The 20,775-nt window shown below is 39.5% G+C and overlaps 1 protein-coding gene across 18 annotated transcripts in view; it reads left to right on the forward strand.

Annotated features, from left to right (window-relative positions):
- LOC137253089 (platelet binding protein GspB-like) overlaps window positions 1–20,775 on the forward strand; it is a 260,125-nt gene that overhangs the window by 42,368 nt on the left and 196,982 nt on the right. For all 18 annotated transcript variants that reach the window (XR_010953724.1, XM_067789435.1, XM_067789432.1 and 15 more), the window contains 4 exons: window positions 344–5,041; window positions 6,251–6,443; window positions 6,933–16,015; window positions 20,176–20,313. Coding sequence is in view for 17 of the 18 variants with exons in the window: in XM_067789435.1 (XP_067645536.1) it covers window positions 1,387–5,041; window positions 6,251–6,443; window positions 6,933–16,015; window positions 20,176–20,313 (13,069 nt within the window). In the remaining variant the exon portion in view is untranslated. The remainder of the gene's footprint in view (window positions 1–343; window positions 5,042–6,250; window positions 6,444–6,932; window positions 16,016–20,175; window positions 20,314–20,775) is intronic.

Genomic DNA, 20,775 nt, shown 5'->3' on the forward strand with positions numbered 1-20,775 from the left:
TTTATTTATTCTATTTATGTTTTTTTTTCTGTTTTTTTTTGTTTAGGTTTTTATTTTTTTTATAGTCTTGCTTTTTTTGAGTTTTTTTTTGTCGTATAGTGATTTGACGATTTTTTGTGGATGTTTCTAAGGCCTCTTGTGCTTATTTTCTTCTTACGGCTGACTTATTGAAGGGCCGATTTCTGCGTGTTCTACAGAAACCATGGTTCAGCATTTGAGTTTTCTCCTTTATGGGGAGTATTTTTGTCCCAGTGTGTAGATAATGTTCTCGAGACATATTTAATGTTTAAGTTTAATGTTTAAATTAAAAATAATAATTTATGTGGCTTTTTCTTTTTCACAGTTCATCTGCAGCCTAAAATATACAACGAGCTACAACAAACAAACTTTCTGCTATATAATAAAAAAAAATTGTCGGAGAAAACAATTTTGCTGAACTGCAAAGTTTAAAGGAAAAAACAACAACAGTGGAACCCTCAATCAATAAACGTCGCTCCAGTCGCAAACCAAGAAAGCGTAAACGGAATAGAAGGCGGGCGTATACATCAATATAACCCAAACAAGACAATATATTTGATGTGAGAATTTCCTTAACATAAAACTAGTTAACTACAAAAAAGATCAAAGCACTTAAAACGCCAAGGGCAAACTTTTGAAATTTATTATTTAAATAACAAAAAAAAAAAAAATAGTTGTGTAGTCGTCTACGACACGCTTGCAAAGCAATCACACAAAAAGTAATGTCCCCTAATGTAATGGCTTACAATGTAATGGTCAGAAAATATAGAAATTCCCGTTACTACGAAGCCACAAACATTTCTGTTAATGCTGAAGCAGCAACAACAGCAACTGTAAAACAATTGAGAACAGCAGCGACAGAATTAAATAACTGTTTAAAAGCTTTACAAATAATTATAAAAACTTTTAATACTCATTACAATTACGAAAATTATAATAAAAATAAACATTTAATATTTTGTGACGAACTAAGCCCCCATGTAAGTGGGGGACCGCCTTCGTCATCATCAGCAGCAATAAAAACACCAGACCTTCAAACAGCAACTCAACAAAACCAAGTCCATAATTTACTAAAAGCTGCTTATTCTACGGATGATGATGAGAATAGTTAAGAGAGCGCAACAGACATTCATAATAGCAAATAAATCAAAATTCGAGGATTGATAATAAATTACTACGATAATATTCATATTTTATTTTAAAGTGGGTAGAAGAAAAAATTAGTATTTGAAAAAATTCTTTTACATATACTATTTTGAGAAATTATCTGCCTTGGTTCTTAATTTCAACAAGTGAACATAAAAAAAAAACAAGAACAAAAAAGGGAACAAAAGCATACGCTTTTATTCAACTATTGCATAGCGTATAATGCCATTGCAATCGTTTGGCAAAATTGTCGTAGAAAAGTCAACAAAAGTAGAGACACATTTACAACAATCAGACAGTACAGCGGAAGAAGCAGTGGACGCAGAAGGGCCAAATAATTTATTAGACCCATTGCAACAGCAATTTTATCAGATACAACAAACAGCAGCAGCAAAAAGTTGCGCAACTTTAGCTGCAAATAAATGTAAAAATTTGGAATATGGTACATCGAATGATGTGCGTCATCACCAGAGCAATGGATGCAACAACATTGGTAGCAGCAGCAATAGTAGTAGTTGCAGCCAAACACAATTGCCACTAATGCGTCGTGCACAGCAACGTAATAGCAACAACAGTCATTTTAATAATAACAAGTGTAACAACAATACACCAACAAGTGGAGTAGGTGGCGTAGGAGCAACGAATACGAAAACTCAACAAATAAATGTTAAACAACAGCAAAAGCAACAAACACAGATGAATAAACAGCAACAACAACATCAGCTAATACAACATAACACATTAAATCAACAACAGATTCAACAGCAGCAACAGTCACAACAGCTATTAGCTACACAGTTGCAGCAGCAGCAGCAAGTACAGTCAAAGCACCAACATGTGCAAAAGCAGCAACAGCTGTCACAACAAATGCATACACCACAACAACAACAACAACTCTATCAACACCAACCAACACAGCAGCAGTCACAGTCACATCATCAGGTGATACAAGTAAGTGAGGAGTTTATTGAACAAGCAACAGCATCAGGTGCCACCACAACCACAAACATGATGATATCAACAACAACTGGTGAGGTATTGAATCCACAGATATTTAAAATAGTTGCCACCGATGGCACCACTGGTAACATGATAATTGATAGTAGCAGCGCGACAGCTGTAGGCGGGCAATCCAAAGTTTTGCTTAGCAATTTAACGGTATTGGCCAAACAATCACCTACAGTATCAAACACCAGCAACGCAACAGCTACCGGCGTGACTGCTGTTGGCAGCCAACAACAGCAACATGCCATTGGTGTTGCAAGCAATGGTGGCGGTGGACAACAACAACCGCAAACGATAAATTATATGAGCGCTAAAAATTTGTCATATTTGACTACAGCAGCATCAGTTAGTAATACCGGTGTCGGGGGTGGAAATGGTGCTGCTGTCAGCGTTGGCAAAACGCCAAAATATACAGTAACAGGTACATACAAAACAAGTGTTAAACAGCACCAACAGCAGCAGCAGCAATTCACTACGACAACATACGTACATCAAACGCAGCAACAAACTGGTGGCGCACAAACCACTATAACACAACAGGGTGTACAACAAACGCAACAGCAGCAGTTGTATCAGAAACTATCTGTGCCACGTCAAGTGCAGATGCTTACACGTGTGCAAACAGTTGTGCAACAACAACAGCAAACAGCAGCTGTGTCAGCTCCAACAAATGCAGGTCAACAACCGCAGCAACAACAAACGCAAATGTTGGTGCAACCAGTTGGTGGTGGTGGGGGCACAAAGTATTTGAGCAGCAGTGCCACAACAAAGAGTGTAAGCGTAACTGGCGGCAGTGGCCTCGGTGGTATGGGTATCGGAATTGGCGGCAATATGCTTAAAAAGTCTACGAACAGCTTGAAAATATCGCATGGTAGCGGCGGCAAAACTGTTAACACTATGCAAATGCAACAACAGCAGGGTGTGAAAACCACGTATATAACACAACAACAACAGCAGCTGCAACCGCAATACCAGTTGCATCAACCTCAATATCAAAGCGGCAGCGGCAAAATAAAAACATCAAAATTGCTCAAACAATACAATAATGTGATGAACAGCAATAACAATAACAGCACGGGCGTTAATATGTTGCAACAACAGACATTGGGCACCTACACAATCAGCGGTGGCGGCCATAAACTGCAACAAACAACAAAATTGACAAAAGTAGGCGGCAGCAGCAGCGGCAAATATGCAATGAATCAACAACAGCAACAGCTGCAGCATGTAGCTAATTTACCGCAAGGTACACATTTGCATCATAAAACCATGCCACACCAACAACAGCAGTTCTCGTCTGGCAATAATTTGGTGACTCTTGCGACCAGCAGCAACAACAACAACTCGACAGTAAATTTGGCCAATAATCCTGGTAATAATATTAAGTTTGTGAATTCAGCACATGCTACAGTTATACAACAACATCAGGTCAATACATTGCCCATGCAGCAACAACAGACAAAGTTGACATTACGCCAGCAGCAACAACAACAAATACAATTTGTTGATTCACCAACCACAACAATTGTAAAAGACAGTAATAGTGGAAACACTATTTATCAGCAACAAACACAACCTACCGGTAGTAACAATACAACACAATCATTGTTAAATGATGATATAATGATTGTTAATGGCACACAAATGACTGATGAGCTATCGGCGCGCATCTTACAAAGCATGGCACAAAAGTCGTTTAGCAATCAACGCTTTCAGCAGCAGCAACAACAACAGCAACATCCAAAATCGATTGCTATGCCACCACCAACAGTGCAACAAACGCAGCACCAGCAACAACAAGTTGTGTTACAGCAGCATCCTTCACCCACATCAGTGTTGCTCTCACCTAAAGAGTATCCTATATATAGCGCGGGACAGCAATTATCCACAGCAGCACCAACAACAATCACTACACAGTACACAAATGCGATGCAGCATCAGACTCCAGTCTCAGCTACTGCTTATTTGCCTATATCTGCTGGCTCAGCACCATACACTACCAGTAATGCCATTTATGCTACAATTTCCAACTCAACAGGTAGCGCTTCAACAACAATTGGACGTCAAACGCATAGTGCGCCCGGCAGTCGTACACACTCGCTGGATCGCAATAAATCATATGAGCCCAGCACAACAATTACACGTAAAAGTGCTGTTGATTATTATAAAGCAAACAGTAGTAATGCCGTTGGTGGGCGTGGTCATCTTAATCATGCAACTCAGGGTGCATCATCTGCTGGGCTTTTGTCAGCAAGCACATCGCATATACCACTTGAAATGCAACAACAGCAAACAGCGCAAATTATACATTTACAAACATTGAAATCCTCCTTAGCTGCCACTACTGCAGCAGTTGCAGCGGGTAATAGTAGTTATACTATTGCCACAAATGCAGGTGCAGCAACAATTAGCAGCGGCAGCAATACAGGAGTAACCGCAGCTTCAAATGCTATTGCCAGCGGCAATGCTGATGAGGAAGATATTATTGGTGAAGAAGTTCGTCCTACACCAGTTAACACGCAAGATTTGCGTTTGAGAACTTTGCATGCCATACAGCAAGATCATACTTATGCCAATGCCATGCCCGCACATTTACAGCATGGCGGTGCAGAGAATTCAAAGAGCGGCAGTGGCGTTGGTGTGAATAGTCAAGTTATGAGCAAAGCTTCGGGGGGAGTTGGTGGTGCAAATAACACACAATCACAATTGCAAACGGTTTTGTCGGGTAATGCCGGCTGTAGTGTGGCGATGGGTAATAGTCAACAATGGTCTTTAGGTGGTATTGGTGCCACTGTAGCATCGGCTGGTCAAGTGGGATTACCCATACCACCATCCAGTGGACAGTCAACGTTTACGTTACATGGACAACAAAGTAAGTAGTTAATCGAATAAATATTTTAACGATTGAAAAAACTGTACAGATTTTCAGAAAATTTAGGCCAAATTTTTAACAAGATCCATCTAAATTTTATAAAGTTTTGGTGCTAAGTTTATTTGAAAAAAAAAATACATATTATTGTTTATAAAATTTAATCTCGATTTTTTCATAATTTTCAATATTTTTACAATTTCATCTAAATTTTTCGAAATTTCATTTGAGCTCGTACAAAATTAAAAAAAAAATTTTATATACATTTTTACAAAATTTCGCACAAAATTAGCTTTCTCCTGACTATTATTTATTTGGTGCTCTTAAAAATTTTTAATTGAAATTTCTCATTGATTAAAGTTTTTGAAACATCTTTATTTTCATTTCATCAAATTTCATCTACGTTTTTTGATTTTTTTTATAAATTTTACGGAATTTTTAAATAGTCCGATGCAATTTTAATAAAATGTTTCATATTTTCTTCGAAACTAAAGAAAGTTAGCAGCAAATGAAATAATAAATTTGATTGTGGAAAAAATGTTTTTTTTATTTCAATAAAATGGATTGGGCTTAACGAAATATTCGCCAATTATCTAAAAATTAGAAACAGCAACTTTTAATTTACAAACTTGGTCATATATACATATATTTTATTCACTACTAATGAAATATTGTATTTTTTTTAAATATACAAGCTCAATTTTTATTTAAAATTTTCGTAAATCAATTGGGTACTTACAATTTTCTTGTTTTTACTTTTTTTTTTATTTATTTATTAATTTATGTGGTTTCCATTCGTTGTTTTCGCTATTTTATTTATTTTATAACTTTTTCTTAATTTATTTAATGCTTGTTTTTATTTATTTTTTTGTTTTGTTCTTTTATTTTTAAAATTATTTTATTTTTTTTGTTATTTTTTTTTTTTTATTAATTTTTTTGTTTATTTTTATATATTTTTTGTTTATTTTTACATATTTTTTGTTTATTAATTTTTTTTGTTAATTTTTAGATATATTTTTGTGTTTATTAATTTTTTTATTTTTTGTTTTTTTTATTTTTGTTTTTTTTTTCTTTTTTAATTTTAATTTTTGTTATTTGTTTATTTTTTTTTTTATTTGTTTTTTATTTATTTTTTATTTTATACTGAAAAACGAATAACAAGTATACCAAAATTTTTTTGTTTAAACTTTGCTTTCAAATCCTCATTTTTAGTACCCCGTATGCAACAAGACGATGACGCTCATTCAGCCATTAGTAATGGTTCGCGCGTGGCCATTGGTGATATTGATCCTGGCGAAGAGACCGAAACTGCAGCGGAAGCGGAAGCGGAAGATGACTCGGTAACGCGTTGTATCTGTGATTTGACGCATGATGACGGTTATATGATTTGTTGTGATAAGTGCTTGTAAGTATTGGTTTTTCTCCTTTTTACTTTTAAATACTCCTATAAATACTAATATAGTAATAGTAATCCCACTTATTTTCGTTGAAATATCTCGATAAATTTGCGAGTTATATCCTACAAAATTTGCACATTCAAAAGTAGGCAATGCCACACCTATTTGCCAAAAAGTATTTATACTATGGAACTTTATTTAGAATTGTTATTATTTTGACGTGCCATACGAAAACTACTTGGCACTTTCTAAATTTTTTACACAGGAATTCCGACGTTTTCCCAATCATCCTGGCGTGCATACCATACGTAAATGATTCAGTGTCAAAATGTTACAAAATTTTTATCTCACAGCATAAGCTTACAAGTTTTCTTGCATGAAAAAGTTTTAAACATTTACTTGTGTTTGTTTTTTTAGTACTATAGATTTGAATTAATATTTCAAGGCATGTACTCATTTAAAAAGCGTTTTCAAATATATTCCATTTTGATTTACAGCGTTTGGCAGCATGTCGACTGTATGGGTATCGATCGTCAAAACATACCCGATGAATACCAGTGTGAAGTGTGCCAGCCGCGTGCTGTAGATAAAGCACGTGCCCGATCGCTACAGCTAATGAAACGCAGAGAACAAACGCAACTTTTACTTTCTGCACAGTCAGCGCATGCGACTGGCTCAAGCGGCGCTTATTTGAGTAGCGCCAATTCAGGTGGGAATTATCAATTGGGAGATGGCCACCAACGTGGGGGCAATGCTTCAATTATGAACAGTGATGGCACAATGCATGTCCTGCCAAATAGCACTACCACCTATAGCACCACAAAAAAGGGCAAAGTGTTGAAGAAAACCGCAAAAGATACAGCCGGTGGTAAGAAATCCAAAAAAGCAGATAAACTAGCTGGAAATCTTGGCGGTAAAGCCGGACGTAAGGATGGTGGTGGCGCAAAGAAAACAACGAAACGCAAAACAAAAAATAATGATGGTCTGAGCGCGAGTGCTTCAGCAGCTGAAAAACATGCGGCAAATTTGCGACAATGGATTGAAAATTACGAATCAGCAGTAACGAATCACTACTCACCAGAATTGCGTGCTCGTCTGCATGCCATTACCAAACAACCCAGCTTACTACAAAGTATTCTCAATACAGAAAATCGTACGTTGAAGGATTGTTGCAATAATGGTTTGGAGATACGTGCAACCACAGTGCCGCATGCTGGTGGTAAAATACTTATTAGTAATATGGATATTGCACCGAGTTGTCCGATATTCGAATTGCGTGGCAAATACATGCTGAGTCCTCAGTATAAGACACAAAACTCATCCGTTAATATGAATTCACCACCGCCAAGTAATTATTTAGCAGCCAGCCTAAAGGCGCATAAAACACCCGGACCATTTATATTCTTCTATCAGTTACCCGATGCGGAGGCCCCAATGCAAACTATGAACCAAGATGGTTCATATCCACCGCTACCACCTCAACCCGCTTATTTGAAGGGCCCAGAAATATGCGTGGACACGCGTACCTATGGGAATGAAGCGCGCTTTGTGCGACGTTCTTGTCGCCCAAATGCTGAAATACAACATCTTTTCGAAAAAGGCACCATTCATCTTTTCATTGTGGCAACCACACGTATACGTGCCAGCACAGAGATTACCATTAAGCATGAGCCACATGATTTGCTTGCAATTGAAAATAAGAAAGCAACATCGAGTAATTGCATTGTTCAACCAACAAGTACAGCATGTGCGTGTGGCTTGATAAAAGATTGCCTATTTGGTCCACCACCTACACAGCAAACGTTTGGTGGTGCTGGTGGTAAATCCAGCAGTCGAAAATCCTCGCTTGCAAATACTACTGTGAACGGAGGTGTCCAGTTGAATAGTAGTGCTGCTGCCATGCAGCTCACCATGGGTAGTTTGCCACCAGCAAGCGGTAGCGGTAAAAAGAGAGGAGGTACCGCTTCTCAGAATATTAATCGCAATCGTTCGATTTCATCGAGTGGTGACAGTAGTAGCGGTGTAGCTGCTCTTTCGGGAAGTAGTGGTATTGCCAATAATAGTCCAAATGTAGCATTACCGGCGGCGCCACTGGCCATACATGCCGCCAACTTAAGCAGCAATACATTCAAGAGTAATGGTGGTCTTACTATAATATCAGCACATGCGCTAACCGCTTCAGCAGCCTTGCTTTCGAACAGCGGTAATATGAGCGCGACCTCTTCCGTATCGAGTGTAATGCACGATTCAGGTATTTGCACATCGTCGTCGTCGCCTTCTGTGTCGATACCGTCGCCGTCAACATTACACATACACTCACCGACGCAACACACGCAGCAGCAACAGCAAGTACAGCTTCAACCAATGCAAGCAGCACAGCAACCACAAACGGCACAAATGTTAGTACCTACCGCAGTGCCAACGTTAGTGCAGCAGCGACCTAATAATACGCTTTTATCGCAACACAGTTCACAACAACAACATCAACAAATTTTAGGGGCATTACCTACACCATTGCTCTTGTCACCGCCACCACAATTGGTACAAACACAAACACTGACACAAACGCAGTCGCAGCCTCAGGCGCTGCAACAATCGCATCAGCAAGAACAAGCGCAGCACCAGCAACAACAGCAGCAACCGGTGCAACAACAACAGCAACATCATAAACAAATGGTGCAAGAACAAAATCTGCTTCAAAAACAACCGCAAACCACAGGTGAAATACTATCCGCTAACAACCAAAACCCACCTACCTTCAAAGTGACGGCAACCGCCGAACTAGCGCCTACCTCACTAATTCCATCATCTTCCACTCCCCAACAACTGCCAAATATATCCGAACAACAATCACCGCGGGAGCAACAAATGCACGAGCAACCACAACAAACCAATCAGCAACAGCATTGCGAATTTGTTGGTCCTCCCACCATAAGCGATGCTTCATTAGCCGCTGCAGCTGCACTGCAATCGCTCAATACGGCTGTAACATTAACTAGTGTAAGCAAAGCATCTGGGTCGCCCAATAAAATTGTAATCGCTAATAATGTTGCCATCAGCGGCACTACCGAAGCTAAAGTAAAGGGTGCGTTAGATGTTAGCGACACCGAGGTGCTGTTGCCACAGCAACAACAACAACATCAGCAGCCCCAGCAGCAACACCAAGCACAATTTTATGTTCCTGTAACGCTGCAGACCCGACAGCTAGGTACTGTTGATGGGATTACACAATCAGCAATGACACAACATCAACAGCAATCAGGGATTGTATCACCAAAAATGGCTCCGCTAACGCCAACCCAAACAAATACAAATCTTTTAATCTCATCACCACGTGCTGGTTCGAAATCACCGCAGAAACCTGGTGGTCACACCGCAAGCATTGCTGCTACATCAACCGTTTTGCCACATAGCAATGCACGCAACAACAAAACGTCTGGCGGTGGAAAGTCATCAAGCTCTCGCTCCACCAGCTTCTCTGAAGACGACCATCAACAACAGCAGCACAACTCTAGCAGCGGTAGCTTAAATGATGACTCCACTGGAGTAGGCTCAAGCACCTCAGTGCCAGTGTCTAAGGAAAAACAAAAGCTTTCGCGTGAAGATCGTAAAATGGAAGCTATCCTAAGGGCGATTGAGAAGATGGAACGTAATCAGCAACGCAAAAGTCAACAAACAAAATCAGGTAGTACAAGCCATGCATCCACTGCGGCAGCTAAGCGACGTAGTAGCAATACTACTTCACCTACTTCACCCACAAAACGTGCTATAGGTGAACTAGGCGGTGGACGTGTCGCAACTGGTGCTTCAGCGCGCAAGAAAAAGCGCAAAACACATAAATCGTATGGTGGCCAAAGTGCACAGGCCCGCAGGCGACGCAAAAGTCGTATGAATAGCAGCAATGAGTCAGCAGATGGCGCTGGTGTTAGCGGCCCAAGTTTGCCACCCCCACAGACTGACAACTCTCACGCCATCTTTGACGATCCTACCAGTCATGTTACTATAAATACGAACAAAGTGACAAATTGTTTGTTCTTGCCAAAAGAAGCAGGCGAATTACAAACTGTTATAGGACCTAAGCACCAATTGCCGGTTGAGCAACAACAGGTTCAATTAACAGAAGTTCAGCAGAATCAACTATCAATGCAACAGAGTCAGCTCGCGCCAGAACAGGCCAACCAACTACAGCCTGTAAGCACTGAACTTCCTACAGAGTCAAGCGAATTGAGAGTCAACTCTACTACGCCGGCCAGTAATGAAGACCAGGCCGCAGGGTTGTTGCTTTCTTTCGCAAATGCTGATTCGAAAACGTCACCGACGCCTACACCGACGCCGATATCTACGCCGCAATCGCCCCAAGGAAACACTTCACCAGTGGCACTACAACAATACACGGCACAGCAATATTATACACTCGATCAATTGAAATCGCCCCAACATAGAACACCAACAAATGGTGGCGCAAACGCTGCTTCACCACCCGTCACACCGATTAGCTCAGCATGTCTGCTAATTGAAGCGGCAGTTGGACCGCTACAAGATCAAATGGACGGCAGTAGCCCAAATGGTGATTTCAAGTATCCCAACAAAACGAAAACGAAAAAAGTGCTTATGTCAAATTGGTTACTAAATCAAGTAGATTCCAATTCAAACGGAAGTGTCGGTACATCACTACAACCACCACCACCACCAAATGTACCTACACCACCATTATTACTACATAGTGGTGGTGGCATAGATATAGCCAGCGCAGTTGTATCGGCGACAAACGTTACGCAAATTCCACCTTGTACCTTACCCACCACGCACAGCTTGGATTCACTGGTACAAGCGGCAACCATGTGTGATTATAGTAAAAAACAGCCGCAACAACACCACGTGGTAACAGAAGTTGACGCCAGGAATGTTGCGTCCATGAGTAATTCGGCCACAGCATCCTTGCCAATCGATGAACCACAAAATCTAAGCATGGCAGCATTAAAAGTTGAAGAATTTATACAACAAACGGAGCGCGTTAGCCATGCCGCCACCGCTGGTGTCTACAATCAAACAGCAATTGGTGGAGCTAGCTCTACGGGAGTTTCGGCTCGCAATCTACTGCATCTGCCACTACAGGTGAGTACTTGTAGTAATAATTCATCAGTGAAAAAGCGCTGGCTGCGTCAAGCCATTAGCGAGGAGACGACTACAGATGAAGCAACGACACCAACACCAAACACAGTTGGCGCAGCACCAATAGCTTGCGGCTTACAAAACGATTCACCCACCCCAGCTACGCAACCAAACGCCACCGTCGCAATGCTCAATGTGCCTAATGGTTTTACAACCCCTCTTAAAAAGCGACGGCTCGTCATTAGTGATGGTGCAAAGGAAGAAGATGAGCTGGGAGCGGGAGGAGGTGGCAGTTGTGTGGCTTCACCAGTTTCGAGTAGTGCAAATTGTAGTTACGATTCGCCTGTGATTGGTATAGTCAAAACAGAGTATGCGATGACAGAGCAAAACAGCGCACGTGACGCAGGATTGACAGCGTTCAACACTGCTCATGTTGATAGTATAAACTCGATCGGATGCAATAAAAACAATAAAGTTAATGCAATGAAGATAGAGCCGGAAAGCAGCGAAGAAGATGAAGAGGAATATGATGAGGATGACGAAGAATATGAAGAACGTGCCGATGTTGATGTAGTGGGTGGTGTGAGTGTAAATGAAACTGATACAACAACAACAGCGGCGAATACAAGTGATGAGTGCATGAGAGATGAAGAAGTCGCGCCAAAAAAGGAGGAAGAGACGGAACAACAGGCGGTAATAGACGATGAGGACATCAAGCGTGAAGCCATGCTTATGGATCAAGATGATGATGTGGATATATTGCGGTCACCCAGTCCTGGGCATCAACAAATGCTCGCCGCAGAAAATAATTTAGTAAAAATTGAACCAGAAGATACAAGCGGCAATTATGATGTCAAAATTGATGTAGAACGCGAGGAAAGTTTGGCGGGCGATCGTTTTGAGGAGATGGTGCTGATGCAAGTGAAAAAAGAGGAGGAAGAGGCAGAATCTAAATCTACAGCTACTGCAGTTGAAACGGAAACCAAACCATTTGTAAAAGAGGAACAGCAGCAGAATTTCAAACGTCTGTTGCAGAGTGAAACTGATAGTCATGTTGATGTTAATAGTAAGGCGGAACAGGGCCCGAAGTTCAAAGAAATGAAGAAGGAAGATCAACTCGCAACCGACCGCAAGCCCATCAAAAAAGAAATCCCCATAAACAAGGTTATTAATTCACTTTCTTCAGCTACATCCTCATTTGTTGAAGATAATGATGAAGAAATTCCAATTAGACCAACAACGTCAACTTCACCGCTCAAGCTACTCACGCTTGACACCACCAGCAATGTATCACCGTTGGCTGAGCCGATGAAAAAGCGTCCAAGATTAGAATTGGTAACTAGTACACCAAAAGAAAATACGACTTTGACGATGGACACACAGCAAACATCACTTTTGAAACCTTTATCCGCGCGTAAGCTTGAAATGGCAAAACAGAGTATCACAACCAGCAGTAACAAAGATACGTCTATCGTGAGTGTCGCGACACACAAGATCGACACAGACGTCAACACAGTGGAAAACTGTAAACTCACTAAAATTAGCACACTTATCAAACCTTCTAAACTCAACAAATCCTCCACACTTACTCAACCAAACAGTATGACATTTTTAGCAGCAGCTGCAGCCGCTGCTATTGATCGTAAGCCACCACCAACAACGCCAACCGTAACATCACCAACTGTTGTTGGAACAACAGCAAAAACGAATTTGTCTTTACCTACAGAATCGGCGGAAAGCAGTAACAATAGCACAATGGTATTGTTGCCGCAGCCAACGCAAATTGCAGCCACGAAGGTGGACACTAGCGATGCTGATAATTCGGCAGGGCCGTTACCAACAAACAACAATGGTAAAAACAGCACAACTAGCGCTTCATCCATGCTTGCGCCACGTAAACAGAATGCGACAAATACCAATAACAGTGGTAACAATGAACGTAAAGCACCCCTCACCGATGATGACATACAAGCTTGCTTGCACTCATTCCACAAAGAGAATATATTGATTTTAGAGTCACGCAATAATAAAAAGTCAAAATCAAATACAACAGCAGCAGAAACGCAAGCTGTGGGCAATAATTCCAGCGATCTTATAAAAAACACAAAGTCTTCAGATAATAAATCCTCATCAAGCAGTTATACTCCATCGCATCATAGGCATAACGATACGGGAAAGAATGCGGGAAGCGCCGGTAGTGGTAGCAGTAAACATAGTAGCAGCGCTTCGAAAACTCTTACTAATTCGAACAGCAGTGGTACGACGAAAAAGGTGCATAAAAAGGAACGTAGCAACAAAGAGCATACTAGCTGCAACAGCAGCAATAGCCGTTCATCTTCAACACATAGCAGTGGCAAACAAAGTGTATCATCTTCCAGTACAAGCTCGAAGAAACTGCCATCATCACATAAAAAGGATAACGCTGCGAGTACCAAGCAGAGTCAGAGTGGCAGCACGACGCCTGCTTCGAACTCATCAAAACAGCACAGTAGTATTTCATCTGCTGGATATAATACTGCGAATAGTAGCAATGGCAGAAGTGATTCTAGGGAACGCGAAGAACGCCGTGATAAAGAACGGCATCATCATCGTCATAGTACTACATCTTCATCGAATTCAACAAGCTCCGCGCCGAACGCCCCGCCCCAAGCAGTAGCGCCTGCACAGTCTACAACACCACCAAATCCGCCACCACCGCTCGCATCAAAAAAGCGTCAACTTAATTTTGAACAAGAACTCACCAAAGACTTGGCGATAGTAAATGCTGCTCTAAGCAGTAGTAGCAGTAGGCATCGCAAAGATAGCGGTAGCGCACGGGGAGACAGTCGCGACGATACTATAAACTCTACTTGCTCGAGTAGCGGGGGTAGCACCAATTTGACAGCAGCTGCGCGTAAGCGGCGCGAGTCCTCTTCGGGTGGTGGAGGCAGTAGGCATCGTCATAGCAGCAGTAGTTCTGGTGGTGGTAGCACGGAGCTGCAAAAAGATACTGCTACGACACATAAATCCACTGCTGCTGAACATAATGGTGTTTTAGTAGCAGCAGCGGGGGCGGCGGCGGGATCACATCACCTTAGCATACCACATGCACCTACACATGTCGCATTAGCCCAACTGCCTCCACCTTCTGCTTATGTAACACATTTTAATAATGTAGTTGTAAGTGGTGCTGCATCACCAGCATTAATGGCTGCATATTTTGGTGGCATCGGTGCTGTGCCGGGCACTAATATAGATGCTGCTTCCATGGTCACACCAATCGCTACATACGTACCAACTCCTACTGTTGCACTTATCACCTCGAACTCTGCAACGCAGCAACATCCGCCGTATAGCTTGCTTAAAACACTTCCTATACAACCAGCACTCAGTCATTTGGCATCAGCGTCGGTACTGGTCCCGCAGACGCAGCAGTCATCTTTGATTGCGGTAAGCGGCAGCAGCGCTTTAACACCACCCATCTCAACTCCCACAGTTTTGAACAGCGGCAATAGCACACCGCTGGCGGCAGCAATGGCGGTTGGCGGTTTTACAAATTCAACAACATCCACATATAATAGCATTTATGGAAAATTGCGTGATAGTACTCCAGCAATCGTGCCGCCGCCTACAACGACGCCTGCAACACTGAATGCGCCAGCACCAACGCCTGTAGGCCCACCTACTCCAACGGCAGATGTCTCTGCGAATATTTCACTTTCCGAATATTTAGATACCAAAGTGAAAAGTTTAAGCACCTCAATGGGCGCCTTTGCCTTACATACGTCACATGCGTATGCCACTGGAGGTAATGCCAATGTCAGTGCAACCAAAGCAATTGCCAATAATAGCATGCCCAACAATAACATCAACAGTGTTAACTCATCTGAAAGCGTATCAAACGCCGTTGCAACTGCTACAACACTTGAATCATCGATTGTAAGTAAATTGACAACACCATTAAAAATGCTACCACTCACACGTACCGCCAGTCATGATCCTCGTCTTAATCCGCAATTGAATGCACCTGAACCGCCACCAGCACCAAAGCGTAAACTGTCTATTAACGAATATCGTAAACGTATGCAACTATCATCCGATTCCACAACGCCTGATACGTTAACAACGAACAGTAATTCCCCAACCACACCAGCTTCTGCCGGCGCTAATGCAATGACATCAAATTCGTTGAATAATAGTTTTGCACAAGCTTATAATAGTATTGCAAATGCTTCTCCTGAAGAGATGGCCAGACAATTATCTTCATCGCCAACGTCGATACCACTCAATAAGTATACACTTAATTCACCAGAGCGTAAACGTCGTTACAGTGGTTCGGAAAAAGATCATCACCTTCATAAGCGACTTAGTTCATCGTCCGATGATGGGACGGGTGTCCTTAGTAGCAGCACTGGCAACAGTAGCGGTGGCAATATGAGTGATACATCTCCGGCGGCACTTTTGCACAACGATGATGAAGGCAAGAAAGGTGAGTTTTGGGACTAAATATGAAGATTGAAGAAAAATAAAAAAATAAATAAACAAGTAAGGAAGGCTAAGTTCGAGTGTAACCGAACATTACATACTCAGCTGAGAGCTTTGGAGACAAAATAAGGGAAAATCACCATGTAGGAAAATGAACCTAGGGTAACCCTGGAATGTGTTTGTATGACATGGGTATCAAATGGAAGGTATTTAAGAGTATTTTAGAAGGGAGCCATAGTTCTATAGGTGGATGTATGTAATACCACGAACAGTATTCCTGCCATGATCCCAAGGGCTTTTGATTTCGCCCTGCAGAACTTTTTCATTTTTTGCTATTTAATATGGCAGGTGTCACACCCATTTTACAAAGTTTTTTCTAAAGTTATATTTTGCGTCAAAAAACCAATCCAATCACCATGTTTCATCCCCTTTTTCGTATTTGGTATAGAATTATGGAATTTTTTTAATTTTTCGAAATTTTCGATATCGAAAAAGAGGGCGTGGTCATTGTCGGATTTCGCGCATTTTTAATACCAAGATAAAGTGAGTTCAGATAAGTACGTGAACTAAGTTTAGTAAAGATATGTATATCGATTTTTGCTCAAGTTATCGTGTTAACGGCCACGACTGTATATAAAAACTGGGTGGCTTCAACCGATTTCGCCCATTTTCACACAAAAAACAGTTACCGGCGTAGAAGATATGCCCTTACCAAATTACACAAGGATTGGTAAATTTTTGTTCGAATTGTGGCGTTAAAAGTATTCTAGACAAATTAAATGAAAAATGAACGTTGACATAATTTACTTATATACTGTAAAGATATTCAAGTTTTTGTTAAAATTTGACATAAAATTTTTTTTTATAAAAAGTGGCCGTGTTCGTCATCCGATTATGCAAATTTTTATTTAGCACACATATAGAATAGGTGTAACGTTCCTGCCAAATTTCATCATGATATCTTCAACGACTGCCAACTTACAGCTTGCAAAACTTTTAAATTACCTTCTTTCAGAGGTGGGCGGTGCCACGCCCATTGTCCAAAATTTTACTAATTTTCTATTCTGCTTCATAAGGTCAACCCACCTACCAAGTTTCATCGCTTTATCCGTCTTTGGTAATGAATTATCGCACTTTTACGGTTTTTCGAAATTTTCGATATCGAAAAAGTGGGCGTGGTTATCATCCGATTTCGTTCATTTTAAATAGTGATCTGAGATGAGTGCCCAGGATCTTACATACCAAATTTCATTAAGATACCTCAAAATTTACTCAAGTTATCGTGTTTAAGGACGGATGGACATGGCTAAATGAATTTCTTTTTTCGCCCAAATCATTTTGATATATAAAAGTCTATATCTATCTCGATTAGTTTATGTCGTTACGGATTACCGTTATGCGAAGGAAATTTATATACTCTGTGAGCTCTGCTCAGCTGAGTATAAAAAAGCAGTAAAACTAAAACAGAAATTAAAAACGCAAAAGTAAAATAAAATATAAAAAGTGGAGCAAATAAAAAAAATATATATAAAACATAATCAGCCCAATTCTAAACAAAAGTTCCTTGCGAGTTGTTTCCCATCTCCCGTTCCCCGTACTCTAAATAAAAAATCCTTGAGAGTTTACACTTCTCCCTTTCATCTTAAAGCAAAGTTGTTTAATTAAACTGTTTCTTCAATTGTACAAATTTAAAATGCATAAATGTTCGAAAAATATAAATAATCAAAAGATTCAAAGCAATTGCGCAAGGATTTCTTAAAGGAGTTAAAATAAGCTTAAATAGAAAGGAAACATCGTAACGTTAAGTTTCACGTTAATCAAGAAATTTCAATCGTTTCCGTTGAAATATTTGCGAATTTTATTGTCAAAGCAGTTATCAAAATAAATTTAATTTCGTTTTTCACCGAAACGAAACTGTCATTAATGTTTAACGTTAAAAATAACGTTAAACTTTAACACGAAGTGTGCTTTCAAAGCCTTAGTCCGCGTTCGATTGTGTGCCAGAGCTAGCGTCTTATAACGTTTATAACGTTAACCAAGTGGTTTATTTCGTTAAATTAATTTTGATTTTTAACAAAGCGAAATTGTATCGTTTCGTTTGTTAAGCATCCTTGTTAAATGGATTTCGGCAAATGACGAAAGAAGAGTTGCACTCGGCACGACCGCAAAAAAATGCCTTGATGAATAGGATGCAACTCCATAAAATTAAACTTTCAATTTTTTTTTACAAAAATAGAAATGCGCAACAAAGTGTGGCATTTGGCAAAACGGCTGCTTTCGAAAATTCGAAATTCCTATTCCAAAATTATTGTTCACCCTAGGAGAAAAAATAAAATTAGGGAAAAATTTTAAATAAAAATTTATAAAAGAAATAACAAAAAATTAAATAAAAAAATACCGAAAAAAAATACACAAAAAAAATTAAAAATTAAGAAAAAGTAAAAAAAAACAAGGTTGGGGCTGAACAATAATCTTATCCCATTCGTAATATCCAAATAATCGGCTGTATAAGATATGAAATACATAAATAGTGAAAATATGTGTGAGTGAGGATGCAAAGTTTCACTTTTTTTGTGGTCTGCATGTAAAAACTATGACTACGAATCACGTATTTCAAAAATATATGACGTAAACGTAACTATTTGATGAAATTTGATGAATTTTGAAGCTTCTAGCCATAAAAAAAGGGGCAAAAATGACAGTTTATATGGGGTGTATTAGGGCGGGTCGATTTAAAAATCGCTCATTGCTCTGTGAAAATCGTATTCTAGGGATCAAAATAAGAAACTTTGCCGAAGGAACCATACCTCTAAAACGAATTCTGATGTCCCCCCTTTGGGTCGAACTTTTGGGTAGGGGCAATTTCAATTCTACCTGCTGTGTCTTGTGGTGGCTTAAAAAAAACAACACAAGCAATTTTACGATCTGCAATTGTGTCACAGTGATACCTTCATTTTTTAAAACGGTTGAATAAAAAACCCAAACAACTATGTTTACGACATGCAAATGCATCACAGTGATGCCTTGGTTTTAAAAGGGGGTTGTAAAAACGCTAATTTCTAATAATTTTTTAAATTTCTTTTCTATTACTAAGTTAAATTCATTTTTTCATTTACATATGTTCTGACTAAATAGATTTCTAAAGAGAAAAATAAACTCCAAAAAGAAAAAACATAGACATTTCAAAGTGGGATTTTTCAAAATTTGCCCCTACGACCCAAAGGGGGGACATCAGAATTCGTTTTAGAGGTATGGTTCCTTCGGCAAAGTTTCTTATTTTGATCCCTAGAATATGATTTTCACAGAGCAATGGGCGATTTTTTTGCCTCCCTACAAATCGACCCGGCCTAGGGTATATAATGTATATACCACCGATCTCTATGATTTTTTCAGATAACAATATATGCTATATACGTAAGTATTCGGTGAAGTTTGAAACCTCTAGCTTTTAAAATGGCGCAGTAATAACGAAAAGCTTATCTGAACAATCGGTTGTGGGGGATATATGCTATATGTACGACCCGTATATGCTATACGTATGACAAAAATCCTCTTTCTGAAAAATCGGTTGTATGGGGGATATATGCTATATTGGTCCGATCCGGCCGACAAATGCCTAATCGGACACCTAAATAAACCCGCTCACCAAATTTTATCAAGATATCTCAAAAATTGAGGACTAGTTTGCATACAAACAGACAGACGGACATGGCTAAACCAACTCAGCTCCTCATCCTGATCATTTCGGTATACTTATTGGTGGGTCTATCTATTTTCTTTTAAGGACTTAAAACTTCGAGATTCGTGACGAAGTTAATATACCATTCATTTGCATGAAAGTTATAAAAAATACGGAAAAAAATGTACAAAAATAAAAAATTAAGAAAAAAAAACAATAATAAATATAATAAACAAAACAAAAATAAATATAATAAACAAAACAAAAATAAATATAATAAATAAAACAAAATAAATATAATAAATAAAAATAATTTAAATATAGAACAAAAAACTAAAGTTCAAAATAAAAATAAAAAAATAAAATATAAAAAGATAAAAAAAATATATTTTTTAGTGTTAGGAACATTAGCTTCAATCTGATAAATTGAAATCGAAATTTTCTTTAATTACACCTGAAATTTTAATTAATCCATTACCGTCCAGGTCAATTCAGTGCAGCTCCCACTTTACTTGAAAAGCAACAGGAGAAGTTATGCGAACGTTTAAAGCTTTTGCGAAATATGAACAAAAGTGCGACATCTTTGACGACCGCTACCACTGAATTTGGAAGTTTTAAAAAAGGTAAGTAAATATTGCTTAAGGAACTTCAGACTTGGCAATTGAATGTTAATTTGGCCATACCCATAGACATACAAAATTTTGCGAATCAATGTTATAAACATTATCACTGTACAAGAAATATACTTGCCAACATATTTTGTGTCCTATGGATTTGCACTTTTTAACTGTGAAAAATGTTAGAAAAGTGGCCAACGAGCGGGAAAAATTATTTCACTTGCAAAGTGTGAAAGCACTCTTAGCCAAAGCAAGTGTCCAATTCTTCTTCTTATGCTCTGTTTGCAACAAAAGTTGGGAGTTGGCTACTTTTTTATATCAGATGGCGGCAGCGTCGCTGAATCCGCCGTTCTCCATAAAAATACGTGCAATCTACTCATAACACTGTGCAACAGCCCGCTGGGTTTTGGACCAAACCCACTTTTTTGTAGAGATTGGGGCTTAATTATAAAAAATTACTATCCGTTT

Source organism: Eurosta solidaginis, chromosome 5 (genome assembly GCF_040869045.1).
Source record: "Eurosta solidaginis isolate ZX-2024a chromosome 5, ASM4086904v1, whole genome shotgun sequence".
Lineage (NCBI taxonomy): Eukaryota > Metazoa > Arthropoda > Insecta > Diptera > Tephritidae > Eurosta > Eurosta solidaginis.